General features: G+C 37.9%; 2 protein-coding genes across 2 annotated transcripts; both read right to left on the reverse strand.

Annotated features, from left to right (window-relative positions):
• Window positions 1–32: 32 nt before the first annotated feature.
• On the reverse strand, window positions 33–8,959 carry LOC135682614 (uncharacterized; the record flags this gene model as incomplete). The annotated part of the gene is made up of 6 exons (XM_089115482.1): window positions 8,526–8,959; window positions 7,608–7,643; window positions 5,978–6,418; window positions 796–5,246; window positions 553–676; window positions 33–71 (listed from the first exon to the last, which is right to left on the reverse strand). Coding segments are annotated over exons 1-6 (5,311 nt in total), but the record flags the coding sequence as incomplete, so codon positions are not given.
• A 2,871-nt stretch (window positions 8,960–11,830) lies between these two features.
• Window positions 11,831–19,992, reverse strand: LOC135682630 (SH3 domain-binding protein 5-like). Its single transcript, XM_065197596.2, has 7 exons — window positions 19,792–19,992; window positions 18,024–18,086; window positions 17,467–17,595; window positions 16,869–17,030; window positions 16,020–16,150; window positions 14,719–14,761; window positions 11,831–14,221 (listed from the first exon to the last, which is right to left on the reverse strand). The coding sequence occupies exons 1-7, from the start codon at window positions 19,870–19,872 to the stop codon at window positions 13,718–13,720; spliced, it is 1,113 nt and encodes a 370-aa protein (XP_065053668.2). The 5' UTR covers window positions 19,873–19,992; the 3' UTR covers window positions 11,831–13,717.
• Between the last annotated feature and the right edge of the window lie 1,221 nt (window positions 19,993–21,213).

Genomic DNA, 21,213 nt, shown 5'->3' on the forward strand with positions numbered 1-21,213 from the left:
CGTGCACGAGAATTTGTTCACCCCATCGTTACAGGTTGCGCCATTCTTGCAGGGTCTTGATGCGCACTCGTCTTGGAAAAAGAAGACAACGAATAAGATTACATCAGTTTCAATCCACTGGCCATAATATTTTAGCTAAAACAATGTGGAAATTTGTGGAAAGGAACATGTCCCAGTTGTTTGAGATCAGTTTGAAGACTGATCAATGCTTTTTATTTTAAGATAGTCGCAGCAGATAGAATTGCTAGATTTTAATATGTTACGTCCGCGTTAGTCTTAGAACACATCTCAAGTCTCAATTGAAGGTCTCAGTACCCCCAAAAACATTTGCCATATGTAATAACTAGTAAGGACTCAATTAAACCAACTGAACATCGTACCTCGTCTATATATTAAACCAAACCCTTGAAATCATGGTGGTTTAGCTCTAAGAATCATTATTATTACACGGCACGTAATCGATGCTTCTACAACCGGAACTTTTTCATAACTCTTAAGAAAAGGAACCAACAAGCAAAAGCTACCATCTATAAGATATAGCATAGGAATTACCAATATTGACTTCGCATCGTTTTCCAGTGTAACCAATGTTGCAGGTACATCTGAAATCATTCACTAAATCTGAACATGTGCCATTATTAACACAGGGGCTGCTTGCACATTCATCTATATCAGTCTAGAAGAAAGATTAACATCACTGACATATAAACTAGACGACAGTATTAATAACCAAGAAATCTCAAGACGACATTGAATAATGGACATATCAGTTAATTTTTGAGCCACAACATTTACCTCACAAAACAGCCCTGAATAACCTGCAACACATGAACAAGTAAAACTGTTTCTACCGTCATTGCATGTCCCACCATTCTGGCATGGACTTGATGCACACTCATCAATGTTGACGTCACAATTAACACCGGAAAAGCCCGCAGCACAAGTGCATGTATACTCATTGATTCCATCGTTGCATGTTCCACCATTCTGGCATGGGTTTGATGCACATTCGTCTATATTGACATCACAGTGTATGCCTGAATATCCTGCAGCACAGGTGCAAGTGTACCCATTGACTCCATCAATGCACGTTCCACCATTCTGGCATGGATTTGATGCACATTCGTCTACATTGACGTCACAGTGAATGCCTGAATAACCAGCAACACAAGTGCATGTGTAACCATTAACACCATCGTTGCATGTTCCACCATTTTGGCATGGATTTGATGCACATTCATTTACGTTGACGTCACAGTGTATGCCTGAATACCCTGCAGCACAACTGCAAGTGTACCCATTGACTCCATCGTTGCATGTTCCACCATTTTGGCATGGATTTGATGCACATTCGTCTACATTGACATCACAGTGAATGCCTGAATACCCAGCAGCACAGGTGCATGTGTACCCATTAACTCCATCGTTGCATGTTCCACCATTTTGGCATGGATTTGATGCACATTCGTCTACATCGACGTCACAGTGAATGCCTGAATAGCCTGCAGCACAAGTGCATGTGTACCCATTAACTTCATCGTTGCATGTTCCACCATTCTGACATGGATTTGATGCACATTCGTCTACATCGACGTCACAGTGAATGCCTGAATAGCCTGCGGCACAAGTGCATGTGTACCCATTAACTCCATCGTTGCATGTCCCACCATTCTGACATGGATTTGATGCACATTCGTCTACATCGACGTCACAGTGAATGCCTGAATAGCCTGCGGCACAAGTGCATGTGTACCCATTAACTCCATCGTTGCATGTTCCACCATTCTGGCATGGATTTGATGCACATTCGTCAACATCGACTTCACAGTGAATGCCTGAATAGCCTGCGGCACAAGTGCATGTGTAACCATTAACTCCATCGTTGCATGTTCCACCATTCTGGCATGGGTTTGATGCACATTCGTCTACATCGACGTCACAGTGAATGCCTGAATAGCCTGCGGCACAAGTGCATGTGTACCCATTAACTCCATCGTTGCATGTTCCACCATTCTGACATGGATTTGATGCACATTCGTCTACATCGACGTCACAGTGAATACCTGAATATCCTGCAGCACAAGTGCATGTGTACCCATTAACTCCATCGTTGCATGTTCCACCATTCTGACATGGATTTGATGCACATTCGTCTACATCGACGTCACAGTGAATGCCTGAATATCCTGCAGCACAAGTGCATGTATACCCATTAACTCCATCGTTGCATGTTCCACCATTCTGGCATGGATTTGATGCACATTCGTCCATGTCGACGTCACAGTGAATGCCTGAATAGCCTGCGGCACAAGTGCATGTGTACCCATTAACTCCATCGTTGCATGTTCCACCATTCTGACATGGATTTGATGCACATTCGTCTACATCGACGTCACAGTGAATGCCTGAATAGCCTGCGGCACAAGTGCATGTGTACCCATTAACTCCATCGTTGCATGTTCCACCATTTTGGCATGGGTTTGATGCACATTCGTCTACATTGACGTCACAGTGAATGCCTGAATATCCAGCAGCACAAGTGCATGTGTACCCATTCACTCCATCATTGCAGGTTCCACCATTCTGGCATGGGTTTGATGCACATTCGTCTACATTGACGTCACAGTGAATGCCTGAATATCCAGCAGCACAAGTGCATGTGTACCCATTCACTCCATCGTTGCATGTTCCACCATTTTGGCATGGGTTTGATGCACATTCGTCTACATTGACGTCACAGTGAATGCCTGAATATCCTGCAGCACAAGTGCATGTGTATCCATTAACTCCATCGTTGCATGTTCCACCATTTTGGCATGGGTTTGATGCACATTCGTCTACATTGACATCACAGTGTATGCCTGAATACCCTGCAGCACAAGTACATGTGTACCCATTCACTCCATCATTGCAGGTTCCACCATTCTGGCATGGGTTTGATGCACATTCGTCTATATTGACATCACAGTGTATGCCTGAATATCCAGCAGCACAAGTGCATGTGTACCCATTCACTCCATCATTGCAGGTTCCACCATTCTGGCATGGGTTTGATGCACATTCGTCTATATTGACATCACAATGTATGCCTGAATATCCTGCAGCACAAGTGCATGTGTACCCATTCACTCCATCGTTGCATCTTCCACCATTTTGGCATGGGTTTGATGCACATTCGTCTACATTGACATCACAGTGAATGCCTGAATATCCAGCAGCACAAGTGCATGTGTACCCATTAACTCCATCGTTGCATGTTCCACTATTTTGGCATGGGTTTGATGCACATTCGTCTATATTGACATCACAATGTATGCCTGAATATCCTGCAGCACAAGTGCATGTGTACCCATTCACTCCATCATTGCAGGTTCCACCATTTTGGCATGGGTTTGATGCACATTCGTCTATATTGACATCACAGTGTATGCCTGAATATCCAGCAGCACAAGTGCATGTGTACCCATTCACTCCATCATTGCAGGTTCCACCATTCTGGCATGGGTTTGATGCACATTCGTCTATATTGACATCACAGTGTATGCCTGAATACCCTGCAGCACAACTGCAAGTGTACCCATTGACTCCATCGTTGCATGTTCCACCATTTTGGCATGGATTTGATGCACATTCATTTACGTTGACGTCACAGTGTATGCCTGAATACCCTGCAGCACAACTGCAAGTGTACCCATTGACTCCATCGTTGCATGTTCCACCATTTTGGCATGGATTTGATGCACATTCGTCTACGTTGACGTCACAGTGAATGCCTGAATATCCTGCAGCACAAGTGCATGTGTATCCATTCACTCCATCGTTGCATGTTCCACCATTTTGGCATGGGTTTGATGCACATTCGTCTACATTGACATCACAGTGAATGCCTGAATATCCTGCAGCACAAGTGCATGTGTATCCATTCACTCCATCGTTGCATGTTCCACCATTTTGGCATGGATTTGATGCACATTCATTTACGTTGACGTCACAGTGAATTCCTGAATATCCAGCAGCACAGGTGCATGTGTACCCATTGATTCCATCATTGCATGTTCCACCATTCTGGCATGGATTAGATGCACACTCGTCTATATTGACGTCACAGTGAATTCCTGTGTAGCCTTGTTTGCAAATACAAGAATAAAAATTGACTTGATCAACACACAGTCCTCCATTTTGGCATGGATTTGATGCACATTCGTCTATGTCGACGTCACAGTGAATACCTGAATATCCTGCAGCACAAGTGCATGTATACCCATTGACTCCATCGTTGCATGTTCCACCATTCTGGCATGGATTTGAGGCACATTCGTCTACATTGACGTCACAGTGAATACCTGAATATCCTGCAGCACAAGTGCATGTATACCCATTAACTCCATCGTTGCATGTTCCACCATTTTGGCATGGGTTTGATGCACATTCGTCTACATTGACGTCACAGTGAATACCTGAATATCCTGCAGCACAAGTGCATGTATACCCATTAACTCCATCGTTGCATGTTCCACCATTTTGGCATGGATTTGATGCACATTCGTCTACATTGACGTCACAATGAATTCCTGAATATCCAGCAGCACAGGTGCATGTGTACCCATTGACTCCATCATTGCATGTTCCACCATTTTGGCATGGATTCGATGCACATTCATTTACGTTGACGTCACAGTGTATGCCTGAATACCCTGCAGCACAACTGCAAGTGTACCCATTCACTCCATCATTGCATGTTCCACCGTTCTGACATGGATTAGACGCACATTCGTCTATATTGATGTTACAGTGGGTTCCTGTGTAGCCTGGCTTGCATATGCAAATATACATATTTACCTTATCAACACAAAGTCCTCCATTGTGGCAAGGTGCAGAAGCACACTCATCAATATTCGTTTCACAATTTGTCCCTATGAACCCCTTTGCGCATGAACAGGTATATTTATTGACACCATCTGTACATGTGCCCCCATTTTTACATGGCTGTGAAGCGCATTCGTTAATATCTGTTTCGCAGTTCACTCCAGTGTATCCTGGTTTGCAGTCACAACGATATTTATTCACAAGATCAATACAGCTTCCGCCGTTTTTACATGGGCTTGAGACACACTCATTGATGTTTGTAGCGCATGTCTTTCCCGTGTATCCTGGCAGGCAGTTGCACTGAAAGTCATTTAGCTTGTCAATGCATGTGCTACCATTCTTACATGGGTTGCTTTCACACTCATCGATTTCCACACATACTAGAAACGGAATAAAACGTAATGAAGTTGTTAACTTGCCCCCAACATATCAAACATTGACGACATCTTACAGAAAAGGTTTATTTTTGAACCGCTGCTTCTCCCTGCTCTGGTGTCAACGAAAAGCCAATTTCTTTCCCTCTTTCTGTCGTCTTAATTCAGAAAGGATTTACAATCTTTTGAAAGAGTATGAAGAGCTATACAAATTTTTATTGCATTTGTTCAAAAGCAATAACACTTTGACAGAGAAACGTTAATTTCTTACATAGTTATACAAGAACCTAACTCGACTTTGTCCAAACTTGAACACCAGTGCAGAAGCTTCTGTTGTTCCTAGGGAGCTGGCACCCCCTCAAAATAATCAAATCATTTGGTTCCAATGAGCAATCTTTTTTTTCCCATTGTTCTTAAAAAATGGGTGCACATTTGTCTTTGTGCCTCTCCAACAATTTATCCTTCCCACGGTTCTGTTACTTTTTTGTCGTTAGGGTATTGGGCCGAAGGTCGACTTTTTCAAACAATGCATACCTTACGAATATCGTTAACGCTCCTGCCCAATCTTTCTTCGCAATTTTCTGCTTCTTGGTGGCATGTACGTATTATCAAATTTGTTCTACAATAGTTTTTATGTAGTTGCCTTGTTGTGTGTGGCTCAGAGTTAATTTATCATTGAAACCTTACCTTTGCCTAGTTGTGTGTGGCTCAGAGTTAATTTATCATTGAAACCTTACCTTTGCCATCACTTTTTTCCTGAGCACACAGGTGATTGTTGCACCAACCTTCTTTACTACCTTTTGGCAATTTCCACTTGAGACATCGTGAGTTAGTGCTCCCGTGGACACCTTGGTTCTCCCAACTGAATCTGTACCAAGAATTATGTGGCACACATAAGAACGGGCTCTGCCACGTGTAGTCGGTTGGTTCCACAATGCGGATACATCGCTTCGAAGTGATGTTTACGCTGGAGAACTGTATTTGAGGCATTGTCTTTCCCTTCTTTTTCTTGATGCACAAATAAGGCTTTCGGAAATACTGATAATAAAACTTTGAGCTAAATCTCGAGAGGTCTTGACATTCCCAGTCTTTTTCACTGCGAGGCTGTCCCACCCTTTGTGGTGGATTGTCAATAGGGTACTCTCGAATCTTGAAATCACTCGGCCATTTTGGAAGCTCTAGAAATAACACAATCGGATGTCTGAAAAGGACTTTAGCTGGATAAAAAGAGCAATGAAACCTAAAGTGTGAGAAGGAAGAACCGCAGGATAGGCTGTTCGCCGGATTCTGTGAATCTTGCAATGAGATTTAAAATGAAAGGTATACAGGAACAAAGCAATACGACGACGAGAATCCAATGTCACGAAATAAATTTTCAAAATAAATTAAATTTAAGTTTAATTTATTTATTTTGAATTTAATCAAATTTCCTATATTTTTCCTATAAATTTCCTATATTTAAATTTAATTAAATCTCTTAAATTTAATTTATCTTGAAAATTTATTTCGTGACATTGGATTCTCGTCGTCGTATTGCTTTGTTCCTGTTTACCTTTCCATGAAACCTAGTCTTGGTCTTTTATAAACCCTGGCTTTTTAGAATACATACAGTCTCTAATCTAAGTAAAGGAATTACCTATCATGACGCAACGTACAGAAGGTGTATGCACCAATCTTGAATGCGAATGCTTGGTTATCAAAAGCATTCAATCATCAAATCAGGTTCTGCATTTGTAATTCAACTAGCTCTTCTAGCTCTTTTAGTTGAAGGATTCGAAATCATTCGAGCCTTCAGAGTTTACCGGTATGAAAAGCGCTTTGCACCAAACCATATCTTAACTGCATTTGATGCCACAAAAGGAGCGTCATTTGGAGACAATATAAAAAGCTAAGGAAATTAAGGGAAAGTAGGTAATGAACGTGCAGTAATTGGAGTAGAAGTTCGAAAGAAAGCAGTGCGGATAAGTTGTCGAAATTCTAAAAGTAGTTTGCAAAGACTTTATTTTCAAGACAACAACAATTTTTCCAGAATTATTAAACGCCGTCCCAGTCTTTAATTTAAAGGTGCTTTTCATTCACATTTTCATTCGTTTGATGCAACAAGCTCGACATTATTTCGACTCAGGGAGAAAAGAATAACTCTGTCTCGGGAAATATTTAAATTCAGGCTTTCTGATCAAAGCTTTCGGTTAAAGCACTTGTGAAGATTTGAGACTAGCAAGGGCGAAGTGACGGGATAGCCCCAGTTTAAGAATATCTTATTGTGGATCAGTTTAGTTGGTGACTTGCAAGGTTGAGACATTAGAGAATTGTATTAATAATTGAATGAGCAAGGCATTTGTCAAATAATCTTCTTTATCAACTTACCGACTTGCTTGTACCCCAGTTGGCAGTAACAGTGGCCTGCATTTGAAAGAGATATCATGGTTGAACTTGGTTTTTGCAGGGTTTTGATGATCATATAAAATGTAAACTCTATAATTGATAATTTACAATTTAATGATAAATGTAAGACTCTTGAATAATTGCAGAGTCTTAAAAATTGGCCTCTGTAATTAAAATCCCAGTTTGGCAGTAAATTCCAATTTGGTAAATTTCTAACATAAAATTCTACTTCCGTTTATCATTTTCCTCCATGCATTTCACAATTCTTCTAGTTTCTCATTCATTGTAAACCAACCGCCCTTAAAATGTTTTTCCAAGTATTTTAACACAAGCATCCTTGTGACAAGGTGATATTATAAATTCACTGCTTTTCTTTTCTCGAGGCCATCATCAAACACCAGAAGAACTATTAAGTGCTGCTCGAGTTCAAGGCGAAATATGCTAATTATTACGTGCGTTAGATAACGCTGGGTTACCATGCTAAAACTGGGACTTAAAACTTTAAAGAAGGTATCTTGATATTAATAACCTAATGGCTGAGAAGATATTTTAGAAACAAAATTTTTTTCTTTTGTTAAAATCAGTGTTTGATAGAAATCTGCAGTGTAGTTTGGCATTATTTTCAAGAAGCTTCTACGCTACGTTTACGGTCATTTTAAACAGCAATTTGTAATCATTTCCTTGTAAAATACATGCTTTATACACTCGATGTTAAACCTACCATAAAATACTTATAACCAGCAGTATTTTGCGTTGTGCCACTTCTTGGCTGAAACGCAAAGCATGTATTTTCCAAAGATTCCCTTCCACGAGTTTGGCAATGAGCAAACATCTAAAACTATAGCTTTATAGAGCATAAGGTGTTCCTGTTATTAGATAATGTCATGAGATAAAACCTACCCCTTCTGCAAGAAGATGACGATGACCCGCCATTAGAAGATGAAGAAGAATGTCTCGATCTTCTGGTGTTTGATGTTCTTGTGCTGGATCTTCTGCTGTTTCCCCGCTGGCTGTTTGATCGACGTGACCCTGAATCAGGATATGGATGGGCGTAAAGTAGTTCAATAAGAAGGACTAGCGCAACTAGGTAAACCAGTGCTTTCTTGACGGACATCACCATTGTGAAGACAAGCTCTGGTTCTCACTTCTGGCTCTCACGATTAGGTGTGAAGTAGCAATTGAATCCAACAATGAAATTTGAAGAAAAATAGAAGTAAACACAAAAACTAGGGGGTTGGCATTTTTTAGCATGCAAATCGTTTTGCTCAAGATGCTTTTTCTAGGAAGGTTTCTCGATCTAATTTTCTGTCACTGAAACCCCCTCGTCGTCAATATTTATTTTTCGTGAGAAATGGCGAATGATCTGAATTATGAGGCAAAATATTGACAAAATAAACTTAATAAAGAGAAAAAATTATTTTTCTGCAATGAATAGTAACTAAAAGCTTATAGATAAAGTCCACGAACTGAAACTGGTCTTTTGATGCTAATTAAGGTGGCTATTTGAACAGTTGTGAGAAATTCGTGGCTTTTGTCATGTAGGTTTGTAAACAAAAGCATACTTTGTAAATCCACTGTCTACATATTAACATTGGAAAGTTAATGGAGTCAGAAGTACACGGGATTCTTTACTGGGCAAATGAAACCTAACTTAAAATCCAAATGAATGCAGTCAGAATGCTGCATTTTTGCAGCTAGAAATCAACAAACATCCAGTGTGTGCGTCCGCAAATAGAAGTACTGCCTTTTTGAATACCTGAATGTCGACCTCCACAATATGGTATGATCTGTGTCATCTAATACGCCCTCTGAAAAAGCAAAATGAATCCTTTTCTCGATGCATTCAGACCCAAAATTTTGCATCAAAGAATCAAAATCTGTAAACATTTTCTTTCAGAACCAGATGTGTAAAATTTTGAAATGAAATGAAATTTAATGAAAACCTTTGCATTCGACGTATTTTACTTCTGGTGAGGAAAGTTTAATTCTTGGGGAGTTTAGTTCAGGAGAAGTGTTATCTGATCGTTCCTTTGGCAAAATGATCACAGGAATCCAATAGAGGTTTCGTAGCAAAATATAAGAAACTGTTGGTAACAAATTGTTGCTTTGACATGACAAATAATTGAACACGATAACCAGGGCTGGTCCCCTGGTTAACACCCCCCCCCCCCCCCAAGAATAGCATATGTGTTTTAGTCGTTAAAGTTTGAATTTAGTCGGTAAAATTGGGATTTTGACGGGTAGATAATCTTTTTTAAATTTCCAAACTGTCTTCATGTAATATTGAAAAACATTAAAAGATATTTAAAAGTTCTGCAGTTCAGCTTTTCCGTTGCTACCACCTTGGGATAAAATCAGTGAAGAAATGGCGGAAGAGTTGGATCAAATGTTGGGATGAAAAGTTTCAAGCGGTAGCCACGTGAAAGAGCTCAGTGTTTTAAAAGAGGAATGCCTTGATCAGATGTTGAAAAACATGTCTATCAGTGAACTTGCGAAGTTTGTATGTAATCAAAGGCATGTGTTTCCGACCAGCAACATGGCAAATGCATTTCTTCAAACGGCATCAGTTACTGTGGCTTCAAATAAACGATCTTTCAGGAAACTCAAATTGGTAAAAATTAAACTGCAAAGCACAATGCTCCAGGATCGTCTGGAATCTCTTATGCTAATTTCGTGCGAGGAAGACTTTTCGCAGATCTTAAATTTGCTCTCTGTTATCAAGAAATGGGTCCAGCCAGTTGGAGAACAGAAGAGTTCGATTTAGTGTTTCTTAAGGTTGAATAAACTACGCTAATATTTTTACAGCTGAAGTTGCTTTGTAATAGCTGAAAATTTATTACAACAATACTAAAATATTCTGATTGCGTTAACGTAGCGTAATGCTGCCAAAATGTACTCGGTAGATAAGAACTTAAACCCCCCTAAAAAATTCCTGAAACTGGGCCTGATGATAACAAAAGAACATGATTATAACTGAACAGGAAGAGTTTCGCTATGGCACCATTCAGTAGCCTCGTTCTGTTTAAAATTTTGGCGCTCGAAACGAACGCAGATCACGTCAGCAAACAGCATATCAGGCCAAAAGTATTCAAAATGGCGTTTCTAAGAAGGTACCGACTCTAAAATGCTGGGAAATATCATCTAGAAAGCAGAAGTAGCACAGTGTACAATGTTAAAGTTTTGATATAGGAATGGAATTATTGAGTTTCCGCTTTCAAACCCAGGATATCATGAAAATTTCAAGAACCAAGGAATAGGTATGTTTTGTTATAAATATAAATGGCATGTGATTTGCTTTTTAAACAAGGTATACTCCACGTATAGCACAGGTAAGTTATGCGTATAGAGTAGAAGGCACGGTTTGAATGCGAGCTTGCATTTAACCGAGCTCACAAATCGTCAAGTTTGAAAAATACACGTTTTTTTCTATAAAAAACTAAGGTCCGGTGCTGGTAGGCAGTTTCTTAAATTTTCTGGCCATTTTGCTATCAAAAGTTTCTTACATGCTTCTTAAATTCCTTAGGTGATGAATTTTTTAAGTTTCTTAGGTTGATGTTGACTATCCTAAGAATTTGCTCCAAAAAGATTCTTATTAAGATAGAAGTGATATTTTGGGGATTTGTAATTTAACTGAAATAAAGAAAAGAAATACGTATTCTCTGCCACCGATAAGATGCTATGTTTTATGATATGTTGTGCGTTATATTGTGTACGTTGCTGGAAGAACTTTCCCTTACATTGCATTTCTTAACAGCCAACTTGTAACAAATTCTATTCTGCACGTTTAGCGTTGCTGGTTATGCTGTCCAAATTCAAAAATTCTAAAAACAGATTTTTGTGACATCGCTTTGGAATTCGATTTAACATCTTGGAAATTGAAGTAACGTTATGAAATAGTGTTACGATATTTCAAGCAGATCTCTCCATCAGGTGAAAAAGAATACGGAAGGCAACGGTTAAAAAGAGGGTAGTTTGAGTGTGATTCTATTAAGAGAGTTGTGCGCATGTTTTTGTAAGCTGCATAAATCATTTTAAATATTTCGAGTTTAATGTCAAGAAAGGTCGGATACTCAGAAACAAGAGGTTTGTAGAAAGGAAAATTATAAACGATAAAAGTATGATTAATAGCCTTTACCCCGTTACTAAAATCATCCCTTAGCCAATACGCCCATTACCAGCCTATAACAAGAGAGCTGACACGCATGTCAAGAGCTTCGTCGTTAAGATTTCATCTACGATTTCTGTTCCTATATCACAAATGTAAAACTAAATCACAAATAATTTACATATATCACTTCTTTTAGCAACAAAGTCTCACATCTTTTAATAAGTTACAATTTACAGCGGCAAAATAGTCGAATTGATTAGGATGGTGATAAATACGATTTTTTACAACATTCACCAATCTTTAAAAATTGAAACTCGCTCTTAGCCAAACATATTAGCCTATAGGATCCCAGGTTCCTGCTTCCACATAGCCTCAAGTTTCCTGTCTTACGTAATGCAAAGCAGCCATAATTGTTTCTCTTTGATCGTAGTTGAAGGCTACGCAATCGCCTAACAGTTGTATCTGCGACTCTTGACTACAGTTTAAAAATTTCAGAGTTGCGGGGTCTTTATAAAAATTAACTGTTCTTTTGGTTAAATGGTTGGATCTGATTATGTCCAGTATATCGCTGATTCAAAATTCCTGTTATGGGAAGAAATCGAGTCCAAACTACAATAACACCTGTACAAGAATCGCATAGAGAAACTAAAATTCGTTGCGACACTTGTGAGCATGGCTTGACGACTACGTTGAAAAGCGCTATCTTGGAAGATTTTCTTTTGGAAATTATTAAAGCATTATTAAAGAATTAATCAGTTTTGGCCCTCTACGAACTATTAATTTATTTTCTTGAATTTTCTCAAAAAGAAGTAAGTTTCTCCATAAATCCCTTCGAACAGTCTATCAAGTGATGAAAATATATCTAAACACAGGTCCTTTTAGAGAAGCCATGCCTTAACTTTATAACCTATCAAAAGGGAAGGGTGGGACCATTAACAAGGTACATTCTTCCATGATATTGACCTTTTCCTCTTGTTCTTTTTCTTCATTTTGATGTTGACCACCTATTCTCGTACTTCAATTGGGCTTGTAAGCCCCAAATCCTTTGAAAAATAATTCCCGAGACAAGTTGTTAACGCAATAGAGTTGTCAAGTGATGACGTCACAAAAATCTATTTTCAAAATTTTTGAAATTTTTTCCAATAGCCTGAAAGAGCATCATAAAATACCTCTAAATCTGCAAAATTAGTTAAAGGTATTACGAATTGGCTGAGATATGACCATATGGGCACATGCTCTGGTCCCATCAAACCTCTGTGATTTGGTCTCAGTTCATAAATTTATGAACTGAGCCAAAATAACAGTAATCCGTTAGCAAACTTCAAATCTTCTATTGGCCATAGCTCACCAGATTTTGACAAATTTAACTGATTCTGAATATACGAGAGTATCTTATGGTGTTCTTTCATGTTATGTGGTCAAAATTCGGAAATTCTGAAAATATTTTTTTGTGACGTCACACTTAAGAACTCTATAGCCAAATTATACTGAAATACCTTGCAAACGATAAAACACAGCATGTCGTGAGAAGTCCTGCAGTAAGATACCACCCGGAAACAATTGAATAACTAGAACTTAGAAAAGAAAAAAGGAATTAACTTTCATAACCTGCTAGAAAATACGGGCTGTAAAGCATTTAGGAGCAACGATGTGCAATGGTATTAAGCAGCCATCAAATATATTACCATCACTTGCTTTCAATGCCCCCAAAAAATACTTCTGGCAAACTCTTGTTTGAATGGTCCGCATCGTGATGTGTGATTATAATGATTCAATGTGCATAAGTTTTTCTTGTTAAGCTCTACATAGATTAGATACACCTCAAAAGTTACGCGTATATTCAAAACAAAGGCCTTATGAGGCTCAGGATCAATTTGTGTTACTTAGCTAAATAGCTAAATAGTTTACTATTGGAAAAGATTAATGGCTTAACAGTTTTTTAATACAAGAGAAAACGGACTGTGGCCTTCTTGCATAAACACTATTAGCTTGTCGATTGTCGGCTTTTGTCATCCTTCTTCGAGCTGTAACTGCGATCAAGCAATTCCTGGCCATTGATCTCGAGCACAGCATAATCTCCATACATTGACTGGGAAAACATTACTCCTAGATCAACACTTTTGGCTGACGGGCTTTGAGGTGTGTCTAGAAGGTGTCCCAAGTCAATGTCTGTGCCGATCCCAAGATCGAGGCAAAGTGAAGATCGCAACGCACTTCGCGTAAATGGCTTTGTCTTCTTAGATAGAACTCTCTTGATTCGACTTTCGTTCCATGACAAACTCAAGGCTTTATCTGAGATTTCATCGTTGTCATCTGCCTCTGCTCCGATGCATTCTTGCCTTGGTTCATTTGGCACACCATCTGCGGCTCTCTTCCGCTTTTTGTGTATCTCCTCGCTTATCTGCTCCAACTTTTTCAAGGCCAAAGCATAGTTTTTCTTTTCAGTTTCATAAGAAAGCTCCAAATTTAAGACCTTGTCTTTTTGCTCCTAAAAATTGATGTTGCTATTATGTAAAACAACCCTTTCATAAACTTTATGCTTCATCAGACAGCTCTTTCAGTATTTGACCAAACATTTTCATTACACTACTCGCATAAAAAACACTATCAGCTGATCGTGCAACTTAAATTGAATTTCTGGTTTTTTTCCGAACCAAATTCAAATCCTGCTTATTCTAATGGTTATTTTTCCTTTTCCAAAAGTTATATTTCTACAGTCTAACACAAGAGTAGTTTTCCAGGGCATCGTATGATTTTGGACACAACCATTCACAAAAGATGAATACCTAATTACCACGGAATCGCGACTTACAAGACTAATCTTAGAAAGATTTTGGGGAAACAGGCCCACAAGAGAACATCCATCAAATAATGGATAGAAATTGCAGAGGTGCTCTTTTCTCAAAACATCAAATGGCAAATCGTCAAATAAGCTATCAACAATCTTTTAACAAATGACAAATGACAGTAGCATTACTTTTTTACCTGTAGAAAATCCAAATAGGTTTTCTTCTGTGTGTAGTATGGTCTATAATGTGGAGAGGTATGTTATGCAAGCATTTTGAATATGGATAGAAAAAGAAACACTTCAAAGAAACACGAAATGCTTTACAAAAAATGATCTTTGATAAGTTGCTTTGCTGCCTGTTAAATTTAGTGAGTGAGAGGTAAGTGACATCAACCACTGTGAAAAAACTTTTCCTTTTAAGATTTCCACATTTCAAGTTAGAAATTGATTCTGCTACCTTAGACTTCCTGCTCATGTTTGAAAATCCCAATTTACAGCTTTCAGCAAAAAATACATGGTCTTATACTAATGGAATAAGAAAATGAATGGTACAACAAATCTTTTAAAAAGCCTATCATCTGTATAACTAGAGCGTGAAAATAATGTAGGCTGACAGAGTGAGGTATAGAGGTCTTAAAATCAATTTATGCCTTAAGAGTTATTGCAGACCGTGGTATGCTGGAGAAAGTCTAACAAAAATATTTTACGAGACTCAAGAAATAATAGGGTAATTGGTAGAGCCCAGTCATCTTCTCATCTAGCAGTTTTGGAGTCGATCTACATAAAAACGAAAAAGTCAAGTTTGTTTGCTATCTTGGACTCCAGTAGTTATTTTTCTTTAAATATTCGGCACTGATTGGTCAACTATTGGTCAACTGATTGGCACTGATTGGTCAACTATACCAGTCTTGTGCCTGCGTTTTTCTGATTGGCCTATTTCAATCCACAACTGGGTATATATTTTTCATTGTGTTCTTTGGGACCCTTATTCTGATATTTTATGCTCTGAGGAGTATCAGACAAAAAACTTTAAGCCAATATGTTGTAAAATATTTGCTTTTTCAAAGCCATTTTCAAGTTCTGTACCGCCAAAAAAACTGTTCACAAATAACAGGGTTTTTAACACAACTTGCTTTCAGTAATTCAACCAGTTCCAAACAAACAAGTTTGTTCTTCTGGAAGAAGCATCTAAATGTTGTTCCATTAAAGATTGTCTTAGGCCATCTTTCAATCAATCTTAGCCAATCAATAAGCATTTGAGTGGATCCACACACACTGATGGGTCAATTTTTTATCGAAAACTGATTCTGTTGATTGCCTTTAAGTTAGGAGAAAAGTTCCTTTGTGCAATCTCTAGAGAATGGCCTTCAGTCAGTGTCCCATGTCCCAGAGACAAATAATGTGTGCGGGAATTTTGGTATGAATCAAGTCAGTGAACTTGAAAAAAGGATGAGCTGGATAATAAATACTAAACAGCAACCAATTAATGCTATGATACCTTGCTTTTTTTATATTTCTTCTCAATTTTCTCTCTAAATCTGCTGCTCTTTTTTCCAGCTCTTTAAAAGCCACAGTTGCTTCTTTATGTTCCCTGTCAGCTTTCCCTTTGGACACTTCAGACTCCATCAGCTGTGATGATAAAAATTTATTCTGTTAGATAACTACAAGAAATCAAGATGACAAAATTCTAACAAACAGATAAATTCTATTATCTTAAAATGCTGCCAAAGTTAGATATGAGCTTATACAAAGACCCTGTCAGACCTATGGTTGAAAAATATAAATGGAGGTCTTAATTCAATTTGCTTTTAGATTACCTTTTCACGCTTTGTTATACCAGATCATCTCCCAGCACAACTCTTTTTTCTTCACTCCCAGTGCCTTTTATGTTTCATTGTCAACCCACAATTTGGAAACTCCATAACTTGTCCCAGGTATAGAAAATGTTATGTCTACATTGATGGACCCCAGGGCAAAATTTTAGCCTACATTGAGAAAAGTCAATTGAACTTGCTCTGCCCTGAGACTCTTCATACTACTGATAGTAGCCTCAGAGACAATGTTATTTATAAAGGTTGACCCAAGTTAGATCAGAATATTAAAAAGGCAAAAAAACAAAAGCATCAGAACATTTATGCAAAATCTACAAATCCATTTTTGTCCACAATTTTTGTTGGAAAGATAGCCCCTTTTGCACCTTTGCTAAAACAGGAGACTGGGGCCCGGCCAAGGTTTATGACCACACTGCCATACATGTTTTTTTAGTACATACTGGGATGGGTCTTGGATCATTTAACCTAGACAGAGTATTTAACTAAGGGCTTAGGCTCACAAAAATACAAAGTACCTTCATGTCCGCATGATTTAACATTTCTTGCCATGTGGAGTCAAAGCCACCAGATTGACCTTCCAATTTTTTTTCTGTGATTGAGATCATCTCCTTTGCGCCTCGAAGAAGACTACAGGCTTTGTCATATCTCATTGCAGCAATCTGGCATTCTTCTTGTGCCTAAAATTGAGTGAACAAGTAAAAAAATAATAACTGATTTAGAGTCCCTACATGCCACTGTGAAGGGGTGTCTACAAAATATTTCGCTGTATTTAAATCTTCTCCATTACAACCACAAGTATCTAAAGGTTTAATCACAGAAAAATAACCAACCAAAGGTGGGTATTTGATGATAAATCAATGCAGAAACTATTTAAGAGAATCTACATCATGTGATATGTTCCTGGCATTAATGAGCATTAACATAAAAATCATAAACTCTGAACTGTAAACTCATTTCAACCAGGAATTACTGCCGTTTTCCAGTCCAAATGATAGCATTATGCACCTCATACCTGAGGCTATGATAAGTTTGACTGGAGGCAAAACCAGATGACAAGCTTGATGTTAAATGGATGATTTTTGAAAGAGTGTACACTGCAACCAAATGTTCTACCTTTTTAGACTGTTCGATTGCTTCATAGTATGGTCTTGCTTTATCTATGCACTGTCCAAGATGGTTCGCTAATGATTTCAGTGCCCTAGTTGCATCTGTTAAAAACGTTCTAAAAAGAGCCCTTGCTTCCTACAACAAAGAGAGGTATTTGCTTTTAATTAAAAAAACCTAAAGAATCTCAAAAATAAAAATAAATTGTACATATCACTCCTTATACTTTCAAAAATTCCTTTTGAAACAGGGGATCATAGTTACTAAATATTTAAGAACGTTTTGGACATCTGTTTCATAAATCTATATTAGTCATATGTTAATACCAGAAAACAATTCTACAAATAACTAAAAACCACTCAGAAATCTCCCATATCAAAGGGTTTTACAAAATTCTATTTTCATTGCAAAAATTTCAAACATTTTTCTGCAAAATTTACACAGTTATGTTTCGAAACATTGCTTAATAAAAAGCACTCATACTTGCAAAACAAAGCCATATACCACTGAATCTGAGTGAATTGAATTATGGGCTGAAAATATCAGTTATTTTTTAATATGCTTACATCAAGTTCTTTCTCCAAGATATTTATTCTGTTGGAGGCTGTGTTAAGTTTCTCAAGCTCCTCCTGGAAAAGAAAGATGTTTTTGGTACTTTTACTAAATACGTACATAAAGTATGTAGCTCTGTTGGTATAATGCTTTACTCAGAAAGGGGGTGATTTAGAGTTTTGGATCTCCACCTGGGCAAATGGTATCAAGAAACACATTCTCAATCATTTCACTTTCACACACCATAGAGCAAAAGATAATATGAGAGTGTATATAAGTAAAAAGATACTCTTACCGAAAAACAAGCATTTACTTGAAACAGCATTTACACTCTCTTCTGGTGAATTCTCCTTAACAACTCTTTTGTAAAATTATGTTTCTATCTCATCTCATGGTTAATTGTTCTTCCGTATATACTTTAAAAGCCCCTCCATACTTTGCATTTGCCCCTGTCGAGTACAATTCAATTCACTCTTCCACCACCTCTCCACCTCCCCCAACAAAAGCAGGGCAGATTGAGACCCCCCAAATGCATCCAACACATGCTTGATCAAGTGCCTCCATGTGCATCTAGAAAGTTCTATGTGATCATGCGAGACACGTTCCCATAATTCTGTCAGTATACAAATAATTAAAATTCAATTTGCAGCCATTGTGCCAAAGATGAAAGCATTTTCACCTGGCATTAAAAAATGGAGCATCCAAACTTGTCATTATACTGCTTCATCATGACAGAAGCAGCTCATGCAGTAAGACCTGAACTTGCCCATGGGTGCACAGTCTAAACACAGAGGCCTATCTGGTACCTTCACATCAAACCCATTCATTAGATATAATGCACCTGAAACAGAGTCTGGTCTCCCTTTACCATACCAAGACCACAAAAAGAAGATTACAAAGTGAATATCGCAAATGTCTAGGTACTTCAATGATCATTACAACAATCAGCCAAATTTCATATTTCTTGATTTGATGGCGGCCGATCAATTAGTGTGCCAAGTTAATGACAAGGTATATGTCCCATTTATATCTTGATTTCTGAGAATATTATCTCAATAGATGAAGCCATCACTTACCACTGAAAGACCTTGATGTTGGTGTTAATATGATAAAATGTTTATGAAAAACTGAACATTTGACCAAGCTTTTTAGCAGAAAACCAGAAAAGGTTCTACCGTTCAACACAGGACACTCAAAAACATTCCAAGACAGTTATCATTATGCCTTGCTGTCTATGAATTCAACCTTCTACAGAAAAATGAATTGTTTAACATTGCATTGAAAGAGTTCATTTTCAACCATTTATTGATCAATTTTACTCACCATTTTTATATCAACAATAAAGAATAAACTAGTAATTAAAGCAGTCTACAGTCCGACACAAAACTACTTGCAATCATTTCAAAATCACAACGCTAACTCAAAAAAACAGAGAATTAACAAATCAAATAATTAACTTCATAATTTCACAATGAGAAAATTATCACCTAGACGATACTCTCATCTAATTTTAGGGGAAAACTTTACTAGAACAACATTAAAGACTCTGGAAAAAATATTTAGTGGTCCTATGCTACGTACAAATCCATACTTTTCAGTATCATTTTCAGCCCTTCCTTCATACTTGATTACAAATCAAAAGTTAATAATTTGAAAAACACAAGTTTGAAAAAGCTCCGGGTGAATTTTTAACCAACCTTTGCACTGCAATGCGAAAAGTAACTGACTTCGCCTCCAGATGTATGAAAATATTTTGCTGAGGCCCTAACATTGCACACATACCTGAATTCGAGGATCTAAAAGGTCTTCTTCTTCGCCATCAGAGCTTGAGGAGTCTTCAGCTTTCCTTCCAGTACCCTCCATACTAATTTTACAGAATAATTAGGCAGTTTTATAGCTATAACTTTATGTTTACAGTATCAACAAAGATTTCCATATCGCAACAGATTTCTATTTTACGACACTACTTGGTGTTGTTGTTGTGTCCTCGCATTGCGCAGTCAGCCTGATGGAAGTCTCTGCGCATGCAGGTGCAAAAAAGAGGTATTTCGGTCAATATATCTATTTCGGCTTTGTAACGAAAAATAACGGCTTTTCAATAATTGTCAAGGTAAAAAACTTTGCTGGTACCGGCTCTACAAACGCTTGCAAACCGACTGGCTCTACAAAGAATGCAAAATCGCCTACATTTTAGGAAACACCAAACGTGCCAGAATCCGGAGTTGCAGGGTAATTGCTTTTAGCAAGCAAGAGCTAGAATTTGCATTCATAAGCAAGGGGATCTATGACTTTAAAAGTACGCAGAACTGAAACTTATTGCTAGAAGATGGCAAGTTTGATAGAGTGTAATAGATGGTGCTATCATATGCCCCTAAATTGTATGCGATGAGACGCATAAAAGACATTGCTGCAAATGTAAATAGAACTGATAATAAGGATTTCATAGGTACTAGTGTTAATCAAGATTTTCACTGCATTATATCTGCCTTTCTGTCGAAGCATGATAAGCAATAACAATTCTCAACAGGGATTTCGGAATTGGAGTGCACCAGGAGCACATTTCCCAAGTTTTTGGAACAATCACTTTTTTGAGAAGAGACCTCTTTGGAAAGTTCTCCAATCATGCAGCATGATGTCCCTTCCTACCAGTTCCCTTCCAAGTATGAATTGACTTCACCGTCCTGTGATTCAATGCATCTTTCTTCCAAATTAAATGCTTTTAAGGAAGCTTGTCGAAATATTTTCCCGAATGATGTATGCAAAGGGCCAGCATTATCTACCAGTCGGTATTCGGGATTTTTAATGTACATACCAGTTGACTACCCTAATGCTCTGATCAATCATTTCAAAGTTTTCCATCATGGCCAGCCATTGGTTATCAAAATAATATTCTGGCTATTTAAATAGCAATTTATGCGTTAACCACTGTTGCAAATATTTTTCTTAGTATTTGTAGGCTTTTACCATAACTCAAATAAAAAACTGCCAAATAAACCTAAACTGAGGAGAGACAAACAAGAAAATATCTTATTTCAAATTACTCTGGCATATACTTGACAGCTTTTGGTAGTTAGTGGTCAATGAGGTCTTTCTTAAAGTTTGGTAGCAATTGGATATGAAGTTCAATTTGATATCAAGAAAGATTTTGTAAGATCCATATATTATGAAAATTTGGTTAAGGTAGTGAATGAAATACGGCTGCTT

Source organism: Rhopilema esculentum, unplaced genomic scaffold, assembly GCF_057945365.1.
Source record: "Rhopilema esculentum isolate cy_ngs unplaced genomic scaffold, ASM5794536v1 HiC_scaffold_33, whole genome shotgun sequence".
Lineage (NCBI taxonomy): Eukaryota > Metazoa > Cnidaria > Scyphozoa > Rhizostomeae > Rhizostomatidae > Rhopilema > Rhopilema esculentum.